Source organism: Sebastes fasciatus, chromosome 15, assembly GCF_043250625.1.
Source record: "Sebastes fasciatus isolate fSebFas1 chromosome 15, fSebFas1.pri, whole genome shotgun sequence".
Taxonomy (NCBI): domain Eukaryota; kingdom Metazoa; phylum Chordata; class Actinopteri; order Perciformes; family Sebastidae; genus Sebastes; species Sebastes fasciatus.
Window position 1 is genome coordinate 8,079,618 of NC_133809.1, and position 19,806 is coordinate 8,099,423.

Below are 19,806 nucleotides of genomic sequence, written 5' to 3' on the forward strand. Positions count from 1 at the left end.
TCTTTGTTTTTAGAAAAGTAATTATTTACATTTTATTTGATTTGAAGTTAAATTTATCTTCATATACGTATTTATCATTAATTCAATTATAATCAGCAAAGCCTTAAACAAAGATGGCAGCTTTACTCGTCCCGTTTTATTTCCCAGCTGATGTGTGTAAGCCTCAGTGATCTTAATGTGATGACGGGCTGTTGTGTCAGCTGTTTGTCTCCACATATACCGACATTTATGAAACAATTCTTGCTGATCTGTAATGCAAATGCAAATCATAAACCTGAGTTACATGTGTTTATATGTTTTACATATATATTTACCAGTGTTTTATGAATATTATTTTATTTGAATAAATTCATACCTGGATATTTGAAATACCTCTTGTATTGCATTCTTCTTGAAACCTGTGGTGATCATGAGTCAGCTTTAGACGTTCTACTGAGCTAATAATTACTCATTACGTTGATGTTTTACATGCAAACACTGAAACATAACTGGCCAACATGTGAAACAACATTTAAAACACTTTATTGCATATTTTATAACAGCACTCACATTTGGAGTTATTGAATTTGATAAATTTGAATATATTACCGCATCTTGTTTTCTTTTCTTTTTTACTGCTAGTGTTTCAGTCACAAGAATAATGTCACATGTTGAGGTGAGAGTCTGCCCTCCTTTAAAAAACAGCATCTTTCATACTGAATATGATTCATAGACTTTTGAACATAATGTAAAAATGAAATGAACATTGTTAAACACATAAATTCAGCAAACAAAACTGAAGAAAACAGTACTGTGTGGTCAGCTGATCCCAAAAGTTAAATAGTCCCACGGATGCACTTTGTTTTCAGCCATGATCTTCAGCAAAACAGTAAAAAAAAAAAGTATTGTGTGTTGTTGAAATGTGAATACTATGCAACATAATCAGTAAGACATTCAAAAAGATTTCAGGTCCGCTTCATGATTTCAGTTGCTTCCAGAAAACATCGTCACATATCACAGAGTACCGTTTGAATAGAGCAGCATTCTTCCTCTGTAGCTCCCAGAGTCCTTTATACATTTGTGTTGGTGTGTTGGAGGAGCAGCTCAGAAGATCATTTTTCCAAGTTCAAACATAACCTACAAGAAAAACAAGCAACAGTAATATTATCTAACTTAAAATGGCTGTATTCTTACCTGAAGAGGCAATGAATAATAAAATCAAACAAATGTTATGTTAATGAATTATATTATCTTAGCATTAATTAAATAACTCAAGCAGACTACCCAATGTCCAACAGTGAAATGTTTGCAAGGTGTAGATGCCAGGTTTAATGTGATGAATAAAGGTTAAAATGTTCTTACCTCAATAGCAATGAGGATGATGATCATCCACTCCAACCTCAAGCTGTGCTTCTCACTCAGGTGGCTTCTCATCAGATCTACTAACTGTGTACAATGTTCCAGCTTCTCGTTCACAACCTAAACACACAGAAAATGTTTCTATCTTAGATAAAAAAAAACAAAAAAAACAAAGCATGTGCCTCTTACCACAAGTGTCAGAGTGAGTCTCTATATTACAACTATGGTGCCACGTTATTTTTTTGGAGCAGGTTTATTTACATTGACTCTGCGGTTGATGCTGAGGTACTGGCAAGTCTTATCGTAGAGTTTTTCCAGGTTTTCTCGGTCCCAGTAGAAATCAGGTGTCATGAGGAGGTCAGACCTCAGGTTTATACAGTGTCTGTCAGAGGAGGAAGTAAATACACAGGTTTTAAAGAGAGTTTGAAAATACAACAGCAGACCAACAATAGTTCTTGCAATTGCACATACCTGGTAGAATTACTTAAAGGGCGGGTCCATTACTATTATTATTATTATTATTATTTAGTTTTTTATATCATTCTGTAGCTTCCCAGTGGTGTTCCTTATGTATTCAAATACGAAAATTCATATTTTGGTCAAAGTATGTATGTTTTAGCATCAAAATGCTATTTTCCAAAGCCCTTTTAAAAACCTTTTCCTACTAAGCTAAGCAATGTACTGCTGTGTGGACGCCACGCTAGCTTGAATATGAAAGTCACACAATAACACAAACTAGCTAACTGATCGATGCAGCGGTAGTCCAGCAACTCCCATCTTCTGCGAGGTAAAATGACTGTTTTTGTGAATGGAGTCTGGTCTGGCTTTGAAGGTCGCGATTGAGTGATAAAAACTGACTTAATGAGTGGCAATAACAACAAAATACATTGATGTCAACAAATTTCTGTTACTGATAACTTGACAAACACAAACTGAATTTACAAACCAATCTGAGGTTCAAAGCTGAAACTACTAGAAAGTCTTGGCTTGCTGTAAAACCTCGAAAACAAAAAAAGGAAGGTTGCAGTACCCTCTGGATGAACTGCTATTTAAAGAAAACTTAAATTACCGTAACGTGAAAAGCTCGCCTATCTTCTTCATAACCTCTGCGGAGGACAACTTAACTCGATTGCCAGACTTCAGCGTCTGAGGAACAAAATAGATTAGGACATTAGCATTAAGGGGGAGCACTGCTGAATGGTCGACCTTACACACAAACAAACAACCATTACAGATAATCAATTATTCTGAATTTCTTTCTGCCTGCTGTTAAGTGTCCACTGTACCTCTGGAATTGATTGAATTGACTCTACAAAGCTGTCTAAAGCCACCTCCCATATCGCCAGCTTCACTGGAAGAGAAAGCACGAGGTTACACTCAGGGGAGAGTACAGTGCTACCACATTATGCAAATCCTTGTGATTAACAGTTGAAGTGCAAGTTCTCACCTGACAAACATAGTGCATTTGAAAATGCAAATTTCTCCAGAACAGCTTCATGTTGATCCATCGCGTCACTCAGAATAAAGTTGCCGCGCTCAAGCTTCGTGTTTCCCCTGAAGGAGAAAGATTTACATTTGACAAACTACAGAAAGTCTGAAAGAACAAATACACAAAAACAACAAGAGAGAAGATCAACATACTCTCCAACGGTGTAGTTAATCTCCTCATTTTCCCAGTGGACTAATGCTACCTCATAAGGCTGGATCTCATGATGTTCCAATATTCTCATCACCCTTTTCATCTGTAAAGACAGAAAAAAAGCTCACGGTCAAAGACGTATGCTACAGTAGAGAAGTAAGCAAGAATTACAGTTAATAAAATGTTATACTTGGTAAAATATATATAGTTTGTTTACCATTTTCTCTTCAACATTCCAGAAAACGACTGAGCCTTCCCTGAAATTTCAGATAGGAAAAGACAGTCAGTGATTTGCCAAAAAATTAAATAAAAAGTTAACAAAACACAACTACAACTAGGTACAACAACTACAGCTGGGTAGCTTTTAATTTTTTTCAACACCAATGCCAATACTATACACAAGTTTTATTAATAATAGTAATTGCAATTTCTTTCAATAGAAACATATTTTTTCTACAATTCTTCTCTATCAAAACACACCAAACTATCAGTGCATCAACAAGACCTTTGCATAAATAAAACACTTTCTAAACTTAGAAATGTTATGATTTAGATCAGGAAATACTTGATCAAAGAAGAATTAAGTAATTTAAAATAGTTTTTGGATTGATTCTAGACACATTTCTTCTCTGTACTCAAGTAGTATTGAGATTCGATACTGAGCCATGTCTATAACCATTTAAAATGGCTGCATATCAAGTAATCCTTTTAAATAATTCAAGTCAAATCATAAAACAAAGTACTTTGAAAACAGACTACCTGAAGAAGAACATTAGAGCATCGTCATCTGGTTTTGCAGCCACGTCTGTGCTGATCCCCAGCACGTTTGAGGCATCTGAAATTAAAACATGATTGTCATAAAATGTTCCATAGAATTCCAAGAAGCTTATATCTCATTTAATTCCCTGGAAAGTTGTAATCCTTGAATCATTTTCAAATCTTACCTCTTGGTAAATCTATCTCATGAAAGCCGTGGCTTATCAAGTCGTGGCAAAGTGTTGGCAAATGATACTGATCTGCTGTTGCATAGGCAATACACAGCATCATATCCTACAGAGAAACACAGTTGAATTAATCACTAAGACAAAAACATGACATGTATCAGCACTGAAAAAGATCCATCATTCATCAGACGACTGGCTGAATCACCTTGTCAACATTCACGGAAGGCTGGTTGGTTCTGGAGGGTTGTTTTGTTCTTGGTCCTTTAGGAACCCTTTTCCCAGGCACCACTGCTGGTTTTAAAACTGGATTTAACACCGACTTCACAAGGTCAGGTGAATAAAAACGCTTCTGTCCACTTCCACATGTCGTCAGCATCCCAGGGTCAGTTAACAAAGTGCTGCTGAGACTTTTAAATCCACCTAAAGCAGGCAGAACATGTCTTATAGGCGTCTGCTGTTGGTGAATGTAGGTCCTTGATAAGATCCTTGTGGCAGAGCAGTCTGAGTGAGTCCTGGGGTTGGATTCATACTGGTGTGGTTGGACGGACTGGGAGAAACAGGCCGAGGCCCAGATGCAGACTGGTTTCCTCTCTACAGGCCGCTGGGCTCCCAATCTGGACCACAAAGTCCGGAGAAGCATCTTACCAGCTGTAGACAGCTGTACAGGTGAGCTGCAACACATGAAACAGCTGGTGGTGAACCTTCAGGAGATGCATCATATAATAATAACTTAACAAAGCAAGCATTAGCTACAGAATTCTGTAAACAAACCTGCATCTATTAGCAAATGTAGATATATGCACTTAAATATGTAGCTTTAGTGTAATTGCTTTTCCCCATGTTGTCCATGTAACTGTTTTTATGTTTTTTTAAATTTTGTTCCCACTCACAATGTGGTTTGGTTAAGATTGCCCAGAAGTCTTTATAGATATTTAAATCAATATCCTCCTCACAAACACTAACCATACACTTCCACACAACACACACATTTGTCTTTTTTGATATATATACATATATATATATATATATATATATATATGTATATATACATATATATATATATATATATATATATATATATATGTATATATATCTTGTCCTAATTGTTTGTTATCACTATTATGTAGTCATATTATGTCTTTATATTAATCTTGTCTCTAGGTGGAGGCTTCAGATGAGCCCAGTGTTTTTGTTGTTGCCTCTTCCTGCACTGTATATTATTCATTTATTTGTTTATTATGTTGTAAAGTCTTAAATTGTGCAAAACAAATAAACAGAAACCAGTTAAATCCAATGTTTACATAGAAAATAAGAGCCAAAACAAACAAGACTGACCTTGACTACATTAGCTAGCTCTCAATACCCTCACTAGCAGTCTGGTAACGATTTACACATGTTAAATAAACTGTGTGAATAATACATAAACAAACAAATACTGCTCTGAACCTGGAGCCAACTTTAATGAGCTGTTAACGTGCTCGCTACTGTTGCTAACGTTACCGCTGTTGCTAACGTTACTGCTGTTGCTAACGTTACTGCTGTTGCTAAGGTTACTAACGTTACTAATCGTCTGTTATCTTACCGGTAGATGAATAAGAAGCGATTCAACAGGAGTCGACTAGAAGAACATGATTCAACGCGTCAGAAAACGTCGGTTATGTTAATATAACTGTGAATACAGCTACATTGCAGCTCTATTGCAGCCCTATTGCAGGTTGTATGACAGACCGAGGAGGCGTGTTGCTGCATGTGTTTTCTGTTTGCTAATAAAGTTTTGTTGCTGTTCACTTCCTGTTTGAGGTGACGCAATGACGCAATGACGTAAAACAGCTGGTGCGTTTTTGCCCCGAGCTGTGACTGGCAGGTTGTGCTTTGCACATGTAATGATAAATATTGAGTTAATTGTTGGAGATATCATATTTATTTATGTTGATTATTTGTTAATTGATTGTTTACTTTTCATTTTATTTTTTTATTCTTGTTTTGTTTTTTATTTATTACATGTTCGAAATAAATAATGAATTAAAAATAAAGTGAAACTAAATGGGTTGTCACTGTCCACTTATTTTAAACGTGAATCCCAATTAGTGCATGAGCGTATATGAAAATAACTGGAGGGAACTGTGGGATGTTATTCTCTCCTTTCCTTTGGTTAAGGATGCTCCAGTGTATCCTATGCTAAAGGTGATAATAAAGGAAGCATTGAAGCTCCTTTCCTTAACATTTGGTGAATTCGAGCAGCTCTTCATGGCTGCTACTGAGGTACTCTGTCAGGGGGTCAGCAAAATAATTTGCTATAATAAAATTGTGCTGTACCCAAAAAAAAACAAAAAAACCCAAAAAAACCCAAATACATATTGACCTTTACATACAACTTCATCAGCTTCTTGCTTTTGGATTTTAAATGTTATTTCATGCATTTGCTTGACCTGGTAACTGTTTTATAAGCTATGAATTACATTTAATTTGCATCCAAAGACGCATTTTTGTGTAATTGATAAAGTCTCCAGATGTCAGATGTTCACAGCCACGGCACCCCCTGTGGTGGAGCCTGGTATAGCCTGTGTTTGGTGTTGCCAGGAGACTTCTTAAAAACAGACAAGTCTCTACAGCATTCACTTCTCCTGCAACACTTTTAATTATGGAATATATGGAAAACTCTGATGAGGTATGCTAACACAACATAATTAATTTCACCTCTATTTTGTTATTGGGCATTAACTAAGTTGTACCTAATGTTGACAGTTTCTTAATCAGGTTTTAATTTTGTTTGCATTCAGACATAAATGTAGAAATATCTCCTTAAAACACTTTAATGCTTTTTTAAAATTACAAGGTGGACCAGTCTCATGAGAGGGAGAGGCTGAAGATGAGAATTGCTGTTTTGGACGAGAGTGTGAAGTCCTGTGAGGTGGAGTGTAAAGCCAGCAGAGAGACGGTGCTGAGGCTGGTGGCAGAGCTGGGCCGAGAGAGGAGGAAGGCTGCCAGCAGTACAGCAGCTCTCGATTCACTCAAAGGGGTACTTACACAGCTTTTAAACCCTCCATACTTAAACCTGCAGTAGGCAGAATATTTTTGGCATCATTGGAGAAAAATTCCATAATAACCTTTCAGCATATTGTAATTGAAGTGTTCTGAGAGAAAACTAGACTTCTGAGAAGGTTTGCACCGGCTGGTGGGCGGTGCTTGGTATTTCCTCGACAGATCAGAAACATGGCAGCCGGGTCACAAACTTTCTCATTTTACAGCTAAACAGTACACTACAAGATGCTTCTAAAAACATTTTATGTGAGAAATAGGCATTCGAGTAACAGAATATTGATTCATATTTGATCAGCGCTCCCTAGTTTGACCATTTGATTGGAGTTTGGGAGTGATTGACAGCTGCTCAGAGACTGTAGTTTCCAGCTCGGCTCTGATTGGTTATTTTCCTCCGGTCTGTGAAATCTTGCAATTTCATTAGGAGCACCGGAGGACACAGAGGCACATGATTTTTTTTCAGATTACCTATCACATGCACTACTGTCAGGATATAGTGACCGTTTTATAAAAATTTAGTTTTTACACCAAGATCCCCCCAAAAATACTATAGGCTATGACCATGATGTCTTCAATGGCAGCTACAGCTCTGTGGTGTGCAGTTCTGTACTGAAACCATTAAGAATCACATATAATTTCCTCCAGGACATGGTCTTATGTTAAACATTTGTGGTGTTTTTACCTCTTTCAGGAGTTAAATGGCCTGGTGGTGGGAAGGAGGAGTGTTGAGATGGAGAGGGGAACCCTGATGGAGAGGGTTGAGGCCAGCAAGAGAGTCATAGAGGCAGCGAGGCGAGAGTCCCAGTGTTTGGAGAAACAGGTGGAGGAGCTGGAAAGAAAACTACAGTCAAGCCAAGGAGAGACCCAGACTGCTGAGGAGAAACTACAGATGTTCCTGAAAAAGGTGGCAGGCCTGCTGCAGGGGAGGTCTGAGGATGTCATCCTGCTCACAGAGAAAGAGGTTTTACACAAACTGGATAACTTCTGCAATAAGGTGAGGAAGCAGAGTATGGGTTTCTGGCACAAGGTGAAAGGAAAGTAGTCTTAAAAGGTCAAACCTGTAGTATTGCTACTTTTACTTAAGTAAATGATCGGAGTACTTCTTCCACCATTGGAACATACACACTTTTTTAAAAAGGTTAACATTTTCAGTGACTATTAGTATTATTTCTGATGCATTCACATGTAATCAGCATTTTAATATTGCAGCCGGCTGTGGTAGACCTAATTTTACAATTTTTATATATTGGCCGGTTTAATTTATATATTATAACATGTATTTTATATATTTATTATAGGTTTAAGTATTTGTCTGCAAGGTAACTAGTAACTGCATTTGTCAGATACATGGAGAGGGGTAAAAAGTATAAAGTAGCATGACATTAACATACTCAAGTAAAGTAAAAGTACTTAAAAATGTACTTTCCAACACTGGTCTCCACTTTTACCGTTACATTATATCTTGGGTGTCTCAAAGAGGCACTCCTACTCTGAGATAAATACCAGCATCCTTACTCCATGTTTTTGGAGGCAGGCTTTGTCAGAGATGGAGGCCAGGCTGTGTCACGTCTCCGAGGAGCTGAGCGAGCAGACAGAGCTCCAGCTCAGTGCCCTGCAGAGGGCTCAGCTTGCAGAACAGCAAGTCCAGGACCTGAGGGAGAGACTGCAGGGTCTGGAGACAGAGCTGCTGGCAGCAGATATGCATCGTGACGGGCTGAGACACAGCAAACAGCATGTGAGTAAAGTCAGGAGAAAAAGATGTTACAGTTACAGGTCAATGAGAGAAGCATCCATCAGTCCTGTGACATCCATCCAGTATTACTTAAGTGTTCTTTTTTAACAGTATGAAGAGTTCCTGGAACAGGTGTCAGAGATGATGAAGGTTGACAGTATTGCTGTGGATCTGGGCTTTGACATGAGGCTGAAACTCATTCTGTCACGTGCAGAGCAGCTTGTTAAACAAGAAACAACTGCTTTAGTGGAGAGCAAAAGTCTGACCTACAGTCTACAGAGAAAGGTAGGCTAAACACAAATACCTACTGGTGTCATTAATGTATTATCTTTAGATATTACAAAGGGCTTTAAACAACCAATCCCAAGCTTCTACAAGTGTGCAAAGTGGTATTTGTTTATGAAAATCCCATTTTTTATTTTAGTAGTGATGAAAACTTCTTCTCTAAATGCACAAATGCAAAAGTTATGTGTTGGCATGACCAGCAATACACCTGTAATCATAATATTCCTTCTGTTTCCAACAGTTTAAGTCTCAGAAGGACCAACTAGAGAGCAAAGGACTCCACATCCAGCTCCTGAGGAAGAAGGTGTCAGAGATGGAGGAGGAGAAGAGGAGCCGATCAGCGTTGGGTGTTGAGAGAGATGATGCTCATCTGGAGGCCAGGAGGCTGCAGAGAAAACTGGAGCGTCTCCAAGGAGAGCTGAAGGTCACCAAGCTGTCCAACACTGAGCTCAAGGCCCAGCTGTCCCACACCAATGAGCTCAAGGTAGAGGGGAGACGGGTTAGCGCCCAAACAGTGAAATCCAGAGGCATTTTCACAGCATAAACTATCATGTATGTGTGTTTATATCTGTGTATGTGAGGGTGAGACGAGGGGGTAATACTTTGTAGCTGTGCACCAAATATGTAAAGCAGGTTGGTTCTGAAAATGTGTATATATTTTAAGGGGAGACACTACAGGTGGATAGGGTAAATATTTAACTAATATACTGTATATCGTCAGTTGATTACATTAAGATAATTATTTTTTGTATCACAAGTTTTCTGAAATATGTTTAAATATGCAAATGAGGCATTATCTTATCAGATGTGTGCCAATTTTTTAGGAATAAAATCTTCTATAAATCAGGCTATGAGTGATATATGAACAAATCCCTCTGGAAAAACCTTCAGAATATAGATAGGAATGAAACTGGAAAGTTTGGTGGATGTAAGTGCAACTGAAGTGGAGATTTCTGGCTCAGAGTATGAGAGAAAACTAATTTTGAGAAAACGGCCTTTAAAGATATGGATTGTAAAATTCCATACATTTTGAAGACACTACAGGTCAAATGGTAAAACAAATTAACTTATAGATATCACCATGAAACTTCCACGGTTGATTACTCACATTAAGACAATTCTTTTTTGTATTACAAGTTTTCTGAAATTTTATGTTTCAATCTGCAAAAGAGGCATTATCTAATGCTAACTGTTGGAGAATATAAGAGAAATCTACAGACGAAAATAGACAAAGAAGTAAAATAAACACCTAAATGTGTATTCTGGATGTTTTCTTTGCACTAGTCTGAAAGAAGACATGTTAAGGAAGCAAAATAGCCCAAAATCGAAACAATATTTTTGCCTGTAGTGTCTCACCCTACGTATCAGAGTATTCAAGAGCAATAAAGCCGTTGAATAACAGTTCACTGAACACCTCTGTCTGGCGTGCCAAGCTGAAAGTGGTGGAACAGAGTCAGACCATGCAGGAGCAGAAAAAGAGGCTGGATCAGCTGGTGGAGGGGAAGACCAAGGTGGAGAAGAAGCTGAACACGGTGAGCTCAGACCTGCAGAGCCAAGAGAAGAAGACCAGAGAGGACCAGCAGCAACTCAACACCCTCAGACAGAGCCTGACTCATCTGTCTGACAGTGAGAGAGAGGTGAGGGGGACGATGCATGTGAAAAGTTTGACTGGTGTGGTGACATTTACAATGAAATTACGGATTATGCCTTTAAAATCAAACTCAAGTTATATTCTTTTATCTCTGTTGTTCAGTTGGTGGATTTCCGGATGGTTATTTCCCAGATGTTGGGTCTGGATGCCACAGCCCTGGCTCTGCCAAATTACGAAATCATCAAATCACTGGAGACCCTTCTTCACACTCATCATCACCATCACCACCTTCATCATGTTGACATGCCCTGGCACTGTCCTACTCACCAGAGGCCTCATCTCCCCCAAATCCAGGACCTTCCTGACACCTCCTCCTTTGACCTATCTACCTCCAGGTCTGCAGTTCCCCTTCACGAAACCTAGATTTTTACATTATACTTAAACCAAACTGCACTTAAAATGTATTATTGTAGTATAAAAAGTATATGAAAATAAACCTTAAACAGAATCAAGTAATGTATCAAACACCACTTGTGTTTTCAGGAAAAGCTCAGTATAAATATGATTCACTATACAAATATTAGAAATGTAAAATCACAATAAAAAGACAAATATCAACATGAGGATTTGGCATTCATTGTTTTTGATGGTCAGCATATACATACATTTCTCATATTAACTTTTTTTTACCATTATATACACATGTTAAATAATCCTGGACTGTTATACATTTGATACTGAACTGACGGTCATACAAAATATACAATAGTTCTATATGTTATAATTCTCAATCATAAAGTCGTATTTTTATATTTTGTTTAAAAAATAAAACAGCAAAATGTATAAAGACCATGGGCGACAGATGATTGAAGGTTAAACTCTTGAAATGTGTCTGGCTTTGATATTAAAACACGTCTTGGCTTAAAAGAATGGTACATGAGTCAATGCAATTCAAGTTAAAAAATGGACACAGTGAAGGATGTAAGTAAATAAAAAGCAAAGATCAGAGCTGCATGCCAAAGTACAGGTAAAAAAATAATTGCAATGTAAGATATATTAAATGTCTTTACAAATTTTTGAGTTACAAGCAGATTCACAGGCTATATTTCAGCATTTAACTTTGGTGCCATCCACTGACGGATCTCTTCAGAGAAATACAACATGTATGTGCCACTGAGTTGATCTTCAGTTCACTCATCTATCAGTGTCCACTGTGTCTTCACTTTTGTTCCACCAAAGATGCTCCTTAATCGACACAGCATTACACAGAGTAACATAGTGAGATGCTTGATCCTACGTGCTACACACGAAGATATTAAATGGCAGCTGTTTTTTTCTGCAGTACAAATGGATGATCAGTTTCTGTTCCCAACATGATCGACCAGTTAAAGGATATCAACGTGATTCCAATTCATACAGATGCATGATTACTGAAATGAAACAGCCAGCCTACACTGGAGGTGGTCCGTTTTTGTAGCTGAGCATCGGGTAGAAGGAATGAGCAAAGTTGTTGGATTGAGCACAGTAGTCCTCCTCGGTCAGTGGCAGCAGGAAGGCAAAGACCACCAACAGGAGCAGGAAGAGCTGGAAAGGCAGCGCCACGCAGAGGACGCGCCACAGAAACGAGGACCTGCGAGCCGTCTCCGGATCAGAAGGGGAGGAAGCGGATCCACCGTCGCTGCGAGACCTGCTCTCACACACACATTCACAACAGCACAGACTGATGTTTAGTCACAAACATCGATCAATAACAACAAACCAAATCCTGCTGTTTTGTCATCTGAATCCCTAATTTCAGACCTGTGTACAAGAATAAACTCAGCAAAATAACGAATTAAATGAGTCTAATTCAATAAATAAACTTCACTTGAGCTGCTCTGTAATCTAATATCCTTCTCTTCATACGCTTCATTGTTTAGGTGTTTTCAATCCAAATAAGATCTCAGTTCAGCGACAGAGGAACTGCGTGACAGTGCTTATGAGCACCATGCTGTGTTTTGAAAAGACAACACGGTTCAAAGCAACGTTGGGACAGTGTGATCTACATGCTGACTGAGACTGGGTGGATAAACACAGCTACAAAGACAAGTCACAGAAAGCATACATACTGTACAATCCTGCACCAAACATTTAATACATTTAATATGTGAGCTTGCATTCCTTTGCAAAGGATGTTAGGATAAAAAGACAAAAGGCATGCTGCAAGTATCAGCTGAATTATCAGATATATTTTTTAAAAGGAGTTTTTTTGAAAGTCCTGTTGAAAAATGCAAAGCATGCCGAGGCAAGAAGAGCAATAGCAATTAGAAACAGCCTCTTTGTCAAAGTAGTTTAGCTGAGCTTTTTAAAAAGGAATAGTTTGGGAAATACGTTAATTTGCTTTCTTGCTGAGACGATTGATACCACTCTCAAATCTGTGTGTTAAATAGGAAGCTAGAGCCCAGCTAGTTGCATAAACTTAGTTTAAGACTAGTCTTGGCCTTAGATTGTGTGGTTAGATTAGTCTGATTAAGCCTGTCTGTTGTAAATATTAACACTGACTTAATGCGAGAAAGGAAAGTTAGCCAAGACGTAAAACTAGGTCTATTTTTATGCAACTGGCCTAGCTTAGCATCAGGAATGGGAGCAGGGAGAAACAGCTAGTATGAAACAGCTGCTTCTAGCTCTAACAAAGACAGCTCCCAGCAAGAAAACAAATAAGCGTATTTCCCAAAGTGTCATACTATGTAATTTGATCATTTACAGTCACCATCACCCTCAGTAAAACTGTCTTCTTTTAGCCTCAAAGGTTAGAAGCCACGGTCAGTTAAAGGGAATTATTGTAAAGAAGCTTACTCACATCTACCTACTGTGAAAAAAACAAGTGAGTTATTTCTTTAAATTAAGAGAAAACAGGCCTGCAGTACTCTCTAAATGAATTTCATCAAGGTGATCCCTGACTCCAGGAATGCATGGACATTAATGATGTATGATTTAACACTCAGGTTGTCCTACGTTGTTACCAAAAGTGCCCCTTACCACTTCACAAATGGAGACCTGAGACTCACAGATGACAGACTGAGGGGGGGAAGATGGCGGATAGTCGGTGAGATAGCAGCAGTAGCAGCAGAAGAAGAAGAAATGTCACACACACGAGAGAGAGAGAGCGAAAGAGAAACTGCAGCCTTTGCATTGTTCATTGCAGACATTTACTGGCTCGGCAATTTGAGAAAAAGGGTGTGTGTGTGCTCAGTAACAGCGAGGGAGTGTTAGCTATAGAGAAATATTTGTGTTATACGTAAGAAATGCCCTCTGGTTAGCGATATTAAGCAGCCGAGGACATTGGCGGAGAAGAGGCCTTGCACCATCCCTTGTGAAACTCTTTTACCAAGGATGTGTGGGCTGCATTGCACCTCGTCACCGAGCCTACACAGAGCGTCTAGACTTGCAGAAGATGATGGAATTCACTATCATGAGCTGCTAATCTGGTATTAAAAACTGAAATTGGGATTTTTATCCTCTGAAAACACAGCTGTTGTCGGGGAGGATTAGAAAGAATGAATCGGCCTCCAAGTGCATCATGGGCTGATGAGTTCCATTATCTTCTGGGTGTGCTAGAAACCAACAGAAAGGTACCTGTGGTGAGGACTGCTCACAGAGGGTCCAGGCTGTGACAGACTACTTTTGCCCCGTTGCTGTTTGCAATGAACAGGGGGGGGGGAGGTAAAAGAAAGAAAGTATGTTTCAGTCCAGGCAAATCAAGACAAAGCTACCGATGAAAAGAAATCCCAAAATGAGAGAAGAGCAGCAACAAAATCATGTGTGAAGGTAGATTTTGTAACCCGTGATAACAAGGAATCTGGCTTTTTCAAAGTGCACGACTACTTTGAAGTGCTTCGGCTCGTGAGTGCAACAAACTTGATTGCAAATAAGAAGCTACAACTTATGCAATGTGATGGATTTCTTTGATAACAGTGACATATAGTAACATACACATACTATAAGCAGCGACATGCTTATTTGGACTGATATTTAGATACATAATGAATCAATACTGATGCAAAAAGTATTGCTTTCTCATTCCTTTGTAAAACAAAATATGATGGCATGCTTTCTACATCATAAAACCACAGTTGCTATGCTTCTTTTGTATATTTAGCAGTTTCGTGGTAGCCAGTATTCCTGAGAATAACACTACAGGTATCAGACTAGAGTGAGAAGAAATTAGAGGAAAGTCTATTGGGAGAAAATGTTTTGTAGGACAGATGTTTTTTTAGTGTGGAAATACTGGAAGAGAAAAAGTGACAGCTAAGGGAGAACTGGAAAAAGTCATCCAAGAAGAAGAAGGAGGAAATAAAGTTAGAAAGAAAGGATTCCCCAGTTGTGTTGCAGGATTTTGCTCTGGGAATACACAACATGCAAGAAGAGTAAAAGGCTGGAAAAAAAGTTCAGAGGGGAGGGGGTGTAGAGCAGGTCGTGGAAGGTGTAGAAAGGTGTGAGGAGAGATCTTGGGATGACAGGGGTGAATATGGCCTTCAACGGGGCATTTGGGGCACAAGTGCACTGTCTCAGAGGGGAAACCGAACACCAGGCTTCTCATAGAGCGGCATGTGCATGTAGATGTATACGTTACCGATCGCCGTCGACTTGGTGTGCTCCTTCCTGATAAAGGACTGAGGGAACCGGACGTGTCTAGATCATCAGCAGATGACCAAGATGACAGATCCTGAAACGTTTACACAAAGAGAGAGAAAGCAAGAGAGACACATGAAATATCAGGCAAGTAGCGGCCTGTGGACCAAACCTGGCCCTTCAACAAAAATATCTGGCTAAACCTAAAACACTGCGCAGGTATATAAATTAGTAGGTGAAGATCTACCTGTTGACTGCTTGTGATGTCCAGGATCTTGGCCAGCTCTCTGAGGTCTCGGGTCACTTCCTTTAGCAGCATTTTGAGGCGGTTCCCAATGACGTGAACCTTCTCCTTGGCTTCCAGGCAGTCGCTGCCCTGAGAGTTGACCAGCAACTGGAGGGACATGTCTTGTAGCGAGGCGACTTTGAGCTGGGAGTCCAGCAGCTCCTTGCGGATTTGCTGTGGGGGGATTGTGAATTTGAGACATGAATTCTAAACCAGCAGGACAACTGGGATTATTCATACAGTCCTGTATTTGAAATAGATGTTACGGTACTTTGATTGCCTTTGCCTTGGCAGTGTTAGGTCAAAATATACAGTCTTTTAGGGCTGCCAGCATTTCATCTGGAATGACTTATTTCTAAGAAACTCAAGATTTAACGTGGTGTTTTTGGGTGATCTGTCGATTAAATCAACTAATCAATTAGTCGACAAAATCATATGAGTGTTAATCGACTCAGAATTTCTCTGGTCGAGGACAGCTCTACTGCTTTCATTCATGATCCAATGAATGATTTAAAAAAGTAGCCCCTATTATGTCATATTCATTTTACTGCTTTGAATGCAATAATTTGTAATATACACAAAGATATCAGTAAGTAAGACTAATAACATATTCAATATCAATAACTGTCCACTACAAGGTAACTGGTAACAGGACAGACAAGATACTGTTTGTGTGTGATGAGTAGCAACAGAGGTTTTTTTATGTGGGAGTTAAAATATGACCCAAAATCTCACCAACCTATAGATAATATTTATGCACTGCAAATAGATTATAGTTCTGTACCGTAAGTGTTTTATGATGCTCGAGGAGAGTGTCACTGTCCTGGATGGGGTCAATGGGAACCACCTCGTTCCTCCTGCGGTCGATGTTTTCCAACCAGAGCAGCAGACCGTGGCTCATCTCATGGAAGTCCTGTTAGTCAGATGTGGATCATGTAAGTAGAGTTTCAACTGCATGCATGATTACACGCTATGAAACACGCTCAGATTAACATTCAGAACATTCTGAGGGTCTAATGATGATATCTGCCACCTACTTGACATTGCATGAGAGCTTCCTGTAATGAAGACCTCCACTCCTCCAGTGAGCTGCCCAGTTTGTCCCAGTGGTTGTTCATGTCTTTCAGTTTGGCCTGCAGCTCTCGGGACTCCTCTGAGTCCGACTGCACAAACTCAGCGCTGCACAGGTTGATGGACAGCACGATGGCTTTGCGTTTGTCATACGCCTTCTGCAGCTCCTGTAGGCAAACATGTTGGAAATAATAAGTGTTGAGGGTGTGAAAAGGGTTTGCTAATCAATTTCTGAGGACTATGCCCATGTTACTGTACACTTTATTGCAAAAGACCACAACATTTCTGATTGTTTACAGCATAATTTCAGCATTCTTACAATGTTTATTTATTATATTTTTGCTTTAACAGACAAAAAAGAAAGAAAAACTATCACATACAAAAGTATATATATTAAAAAAAAAGAAAAATAATTTAAAAGTTAAAGAAAACATGCAAAGGTATTACCAAAAAGAAAACAATAATACCTTGAGCTTTTTGATGCGCTGCTCTATGGTCTGGATGTCCGTGCTGAGGTCCAGCCTCCGCTGCTGCTCCAGCTCTTCCTCCGTCTCTCCGAGCCAAGTCCACACTTTGTTCAGGTCAGAGTTCAGCTGCTGCCACTGCTGCTGGTTCTGCTTTGTGCGCATCTCTTTGCTGAGGTCCTGAGCCTGCAGGAGCTCCCAGCGCTCAATCACTCCTAGATTGCAGAGTGTAAGAGGAAAAAGATTTAATAGGTAAGCTGAATTCACCAGAGTTGTATCCCACTGGATAAAAGCTCTGCAACAACGTTTCCTTTTATATAAATGAATTCAACTGTATGGTAATGTAGGATATATGCATGAAGGATAGGGTGGGGTGTAGTTTCACCTGATGTCTGGGACTCTGAGCTACTGGGATCTGCCAGTCCAGACACCGCGTCTTCCTCCTCCTTCAGCTCAAAGCCCATCCTCTTCACCGTGTCAATACTGCCCCGACACTCACCGAGCAGCCGCATCTACAGAATGGATTCATGTTAGGTTACATGATACTATTTTGTATAGTCAGTCAGTGTAAGCAGAATATATAAAATTTTTCAGGATAGGACATACAGTTCAACTTTATGACAAAGACTTTGTAAACTGGATAATCAATAAGTCCTATTTCAAACCAATGTGTTGGTTGTTAGATTGCATATAAATAGACAAACCATAATTAGTTATCACTTCATGTACAGTTTGGAACATACAAAAAAAGATTCATGAAGTGTTTTTTAGCTGAAAGAGTAACACATACATATCCCATATATGAGGCATCATCAGTGCTTGTGGGTGTGCGACTGCGGCTGTCCGTTTGTTGCAGGTGGAAACGGCTGGCATCCAGAGGGTGAATATGGGAGTCTGTAGAGGCGACCTCTCCTGTAGACACAACATCAACCGGTCATTTTTGCAGATTATGGTCAAATATTGTATCATAATGGTTACTTAAAATATGCTTATAACCCAAGAGGAATTAAGGCCCCGTTCACACAGAGAAACACAAGACGTCGAGAGCAAAGAATGAGGTGAAGGAAGTAGACAGGAATGTAGATTGGCTTCCTGAACAGTGATCCACCTCACACACTCAGCCTCACATCAGGAGTCACATCCTTCATTTTGAGCTCAAAAGCATTGTTCTTACGCGATGTGCCTCTGTGTGAACGGAGCCTGTGAAAAGTTTACTTTAAACAAATCTGCAATCCCTTCAGCAAGAAGTTCAGACTTGTTCATTGTGACAACAAAACAACATGCTTTTCTGAAACACAAAAAGAAGATGAAATAATCTGAAGAGGTTAGCTACACAGCACACCGCAAGTCAAACAAAAGTAAGAAAGCCGGTTAGAAACAAGGGTTAGGCTGAATTCCATTTCAGTTCTGCTGAATTAGAAACCAAAGCAGAACCAGTGAATTGAAGAAATAAAAAATGGAATTGACCCTATCCCCCCAGTGTTAGGAAGTGTTGCCATTGGTTACGGTGTGTGCCCAAAGTGTGTTTAAGAGAGGAAATCAACACAAATCAAAGTTAAAGCCGGGGAAAAGGCTATAAGTGTGGGGTCAATCACTCAGTGTGTAGCTGTTATTTCTGGCCCCAAAACACATGCTGGGGTCTGCTGTTGCCTACCAGTGGAGGACCTCAGTGTTTGTTCTGTAAGTTTAACATAGACCTCTGGGCTCTCTGGGATCACTACATCTGGAAGAAACATTATACAGTACACATATTCAGCAGTGGGCATTACACTGTTTGACTCCATCAACTGATTAACCTGCTATTCATTTGCTGGTTTTAAACTTCGTTGATGCACCAGTTTACCAGTTATCAGTCACAGGAAAATACACTGTGTTGACACATACAATATGTTGTGTCACAAATCTTACCCATCCAGCATCTACAGTATAATAAACCATGTCAAGCAAATACTTCTTGGTCCATGGCTTAAACTACTGTATGGCTAAAACCCAAAATAGTTAGCTGAGAAAAATGTGTTTTAGGCTAAGGAGCTACACAGCATTATTCATATTCAACATTAAATATTATTAGTTATTCTCGGACGGATATCGCTATTTGTTGTGTGTAGAGGTGCGTGTGTGTACAGTAGTGCGGCAGCGGCACTGTCCCGAAGCTTCGAATAGCTTTGAATATTTCTCACCGAAGTTTCGACGCACAAAAAATGGTATTTGGGATAGCCCTAATCTGGACTTTGATGCTACATGTGATTCTTCTAAGATATTCTTTTTCTACCAGTTATCTCCGGTTATATAGAACATTTTACAGTTGTAAACGTAAACATTTTTAATGTGTTTCCTGTTGCAGTGTATGTGAATGGCATAAGCTGACAGGAAGGAAAACATGGAACCAAGCTGTTGCCTAGCAACGCAATTCCGTTGAAACGTCTACACTCTTGCTAACATTTAGTTCCTGTAGGCAAACTCTTAGTTTCCCCCTCCTCATGGAGAGCCGAGGTCACTGAACAACACCACCTCATGACTGTCTGGCATTTAGTGTCTTGCTCAAGTTCCCTTCAGCTGAACTAATGCAAGGGGTCGCCAGATGATGAATTAATCAGTGAAGAAGAAAGATATTCTTCTGATACACATATTTGTATTAACTTTTTCTGACTTCTATCTGATTTTTGCTTTTTATCTTGCAAGATACTTGATAGTTTTGATCTCTTATGGCTCCAGTTATTCACATTTATTGAAGTGAAATAACCAGAGGGGAAAATCCTCTTTCGTGGAACTGATTCAAATTCGATTCAAAGACTTGTGCAAGGGG

The 19,806-nt window shown here is 39.3% G+C and overlaps 3 protein-coding genes across 18 annotated transcripts in view; 1 reads left to right on the forward strand and 2 right to left on the reverse strand.

The window, feature by feature from the left end:
* Nucleotides 1–502: 502 nt before the first annotated feature.
* Nucleotides 503–5,694, reverse strand: rmnd1 (required for meiotic nuclear division 1 homolog). 2 transcript variants are annotated; one of them, XM_074660454.1, is made up of 12 exons: nt 5,504–5,694; nt 4,127–4,592; nt 3,922–4,027; nt 3,737–3,812; nt 3,195–3,234; nt 2,980–3,080; nt 2,786–2,892; nt 2,625–2,689; nt 2,408–2,484; nt 1,600–1,720; nt 1,342–1,458; nt 503–1,116 (listed from the first exon to the last, which is right to left on the reverse strand). In XM_074660454.1, the coding sequence occupies exons 2-12, from the start codon at nt 4,559–4,561 to the stop codon at nt 1,084–1,086; spliced, it is 1,278 nt and encodes a 425-aa protein (XP_074516555.1). In that variant the 5' UTR covers nt 4,562–4,592; nt 5,504–5,694; the 3' UTR covers nt 503–1,083. The 2 variants fall into 2 exon arrangements, with proteins under 2 accessions (XP_074516555.1, XP_074516556.1); XM_074660455.1 differs by lacking the exon at nt 5,504–5,694 and having other exon boundaries at nt 4,127–4,341; nt 4,452–4,592.
* A 798-nt stretch (nt 5,695–6,492) lies between these two features.
* On the forward strand, nt 6,493–11,006 carry ccdc170 (coiled-coil domain containing 170). Its single transcript, XM_074660215.1, has 8 exons — nt 6,493–6,589; nt 6,758–6,940; nt 7,652–7,954; nt 8,495–8,695; nt 8,804–8,977; nt 9,219–9,461; nt 10,411–10,614; nt 10,731–11,006. The coding sequence occupies exons 1-8, from the start codon at nt 6,563–6,565 to the stop codon at nt 10,989–10,991; spliced, it is 1,596 nt and encodes a 531-aa protein (XP_074516316.1). The 5' UTR covers nt 6,493–6,562; the 3' UTR covers nt 10,992–11,006.
* A 178-nt stretch (nt 11,007–11,184) lies between these two features.
* Nucleotides 11,185–19,806, reverse strand: part of syne1b (spectrin repeat containing, nuclear envelope 1b) — a 90,700-nt gene continuing 82,078 nt past the window's right edge. For 11 of the 15 annotated variants that reach the window (XM_074660189.1, XM_074660199.1, XM_074660185.1 and 8 more), the window contains 10 exons: nt 18,655–18,723; nt 17,791–17,912; nt 17,386–17,512; nt 17,004–17,215; nt 16,503–16,703; nt 16,250–16,378; nt 15,427–15,639; nt 15,181–15,273; nt 14,184–14,242; nt 11,185–12,255 (listed from right to left, as the gene is read on the reverse strand). In XM_074660189.1, coding sequence (XP_074516290.1) covers nt 12,018–12,255; nt 14,184–14,242; nt 15,181–15,273; nt 15,427–15,639; nt 16,250–16,378; nt 16,503–16,703; nt 17,004–17,215; nt 17,386–17,512; nt 17,791–17,912; nt 18,655–18,723 — 1,463 coding nt within the window. In that variant the 3' untranslated portion in view covers nt 11,185–12,017. The remainder of the gene's footprint in view (nt 12,256–14,183; nt 14,243–15,180; nt 15,274–15,426; nt 15,640–16,249; nt 16,379–16,502; nt 16,704–17,003; nt 17,216–17,385; nt 17,513–17,790; nt 17,913–18,654; nt 18,724–19,806) is intronic. The other 4 variants (XM_074660198.1, XM_074660191.1, XM_074660194.1 and 1 more) reach the window with 3 other exon arrangements.

Bases quoted from the DNA above. Each gene is read 5' to 3' on its own strand.
- rmnd1 (XM_074660454.1), bottom strand. From the start codon at position 4,561: ATGCTTCTCCGGACTTTGTGGTCCAGATTGGGAGCCCAGCGGCCTGTA. The intron at 4,028-4,126 runs GTGATTCAGCCA...GTTTCTCTGTAG, and splicing joins CTTCCGTGAATGTTGACAAG to GATATGATGCTGTGTATTGC. The intron at 2,893-2,979 runs GTATGTTGATCT...TTTCTCCTTCAG, and splicing joins ATTAACTACACCGTTGGAGA to GGGAAACACGAAGCTTGAGC.
- ccdc170 (XM_074660215.1), top strand. From the start codon at position 6,563: ATGGAATATATGGAAAACTCTGATGAG. The intron at 6,941-7,651 runs GTACTTACACAG...TACCTCTTTCAG, and splicing joins CTCTCGATTCACTCAAAGGG to GAGTTAAATGGCCTGGTGGT. The intron at 7,955-8,494 runs GTGAGGAAGCAG...TTTTGGAGGCAG, and splicing joins TGGATAACTTCTGCAATAAG to GCTTTGTCAGAGATGGAGGC.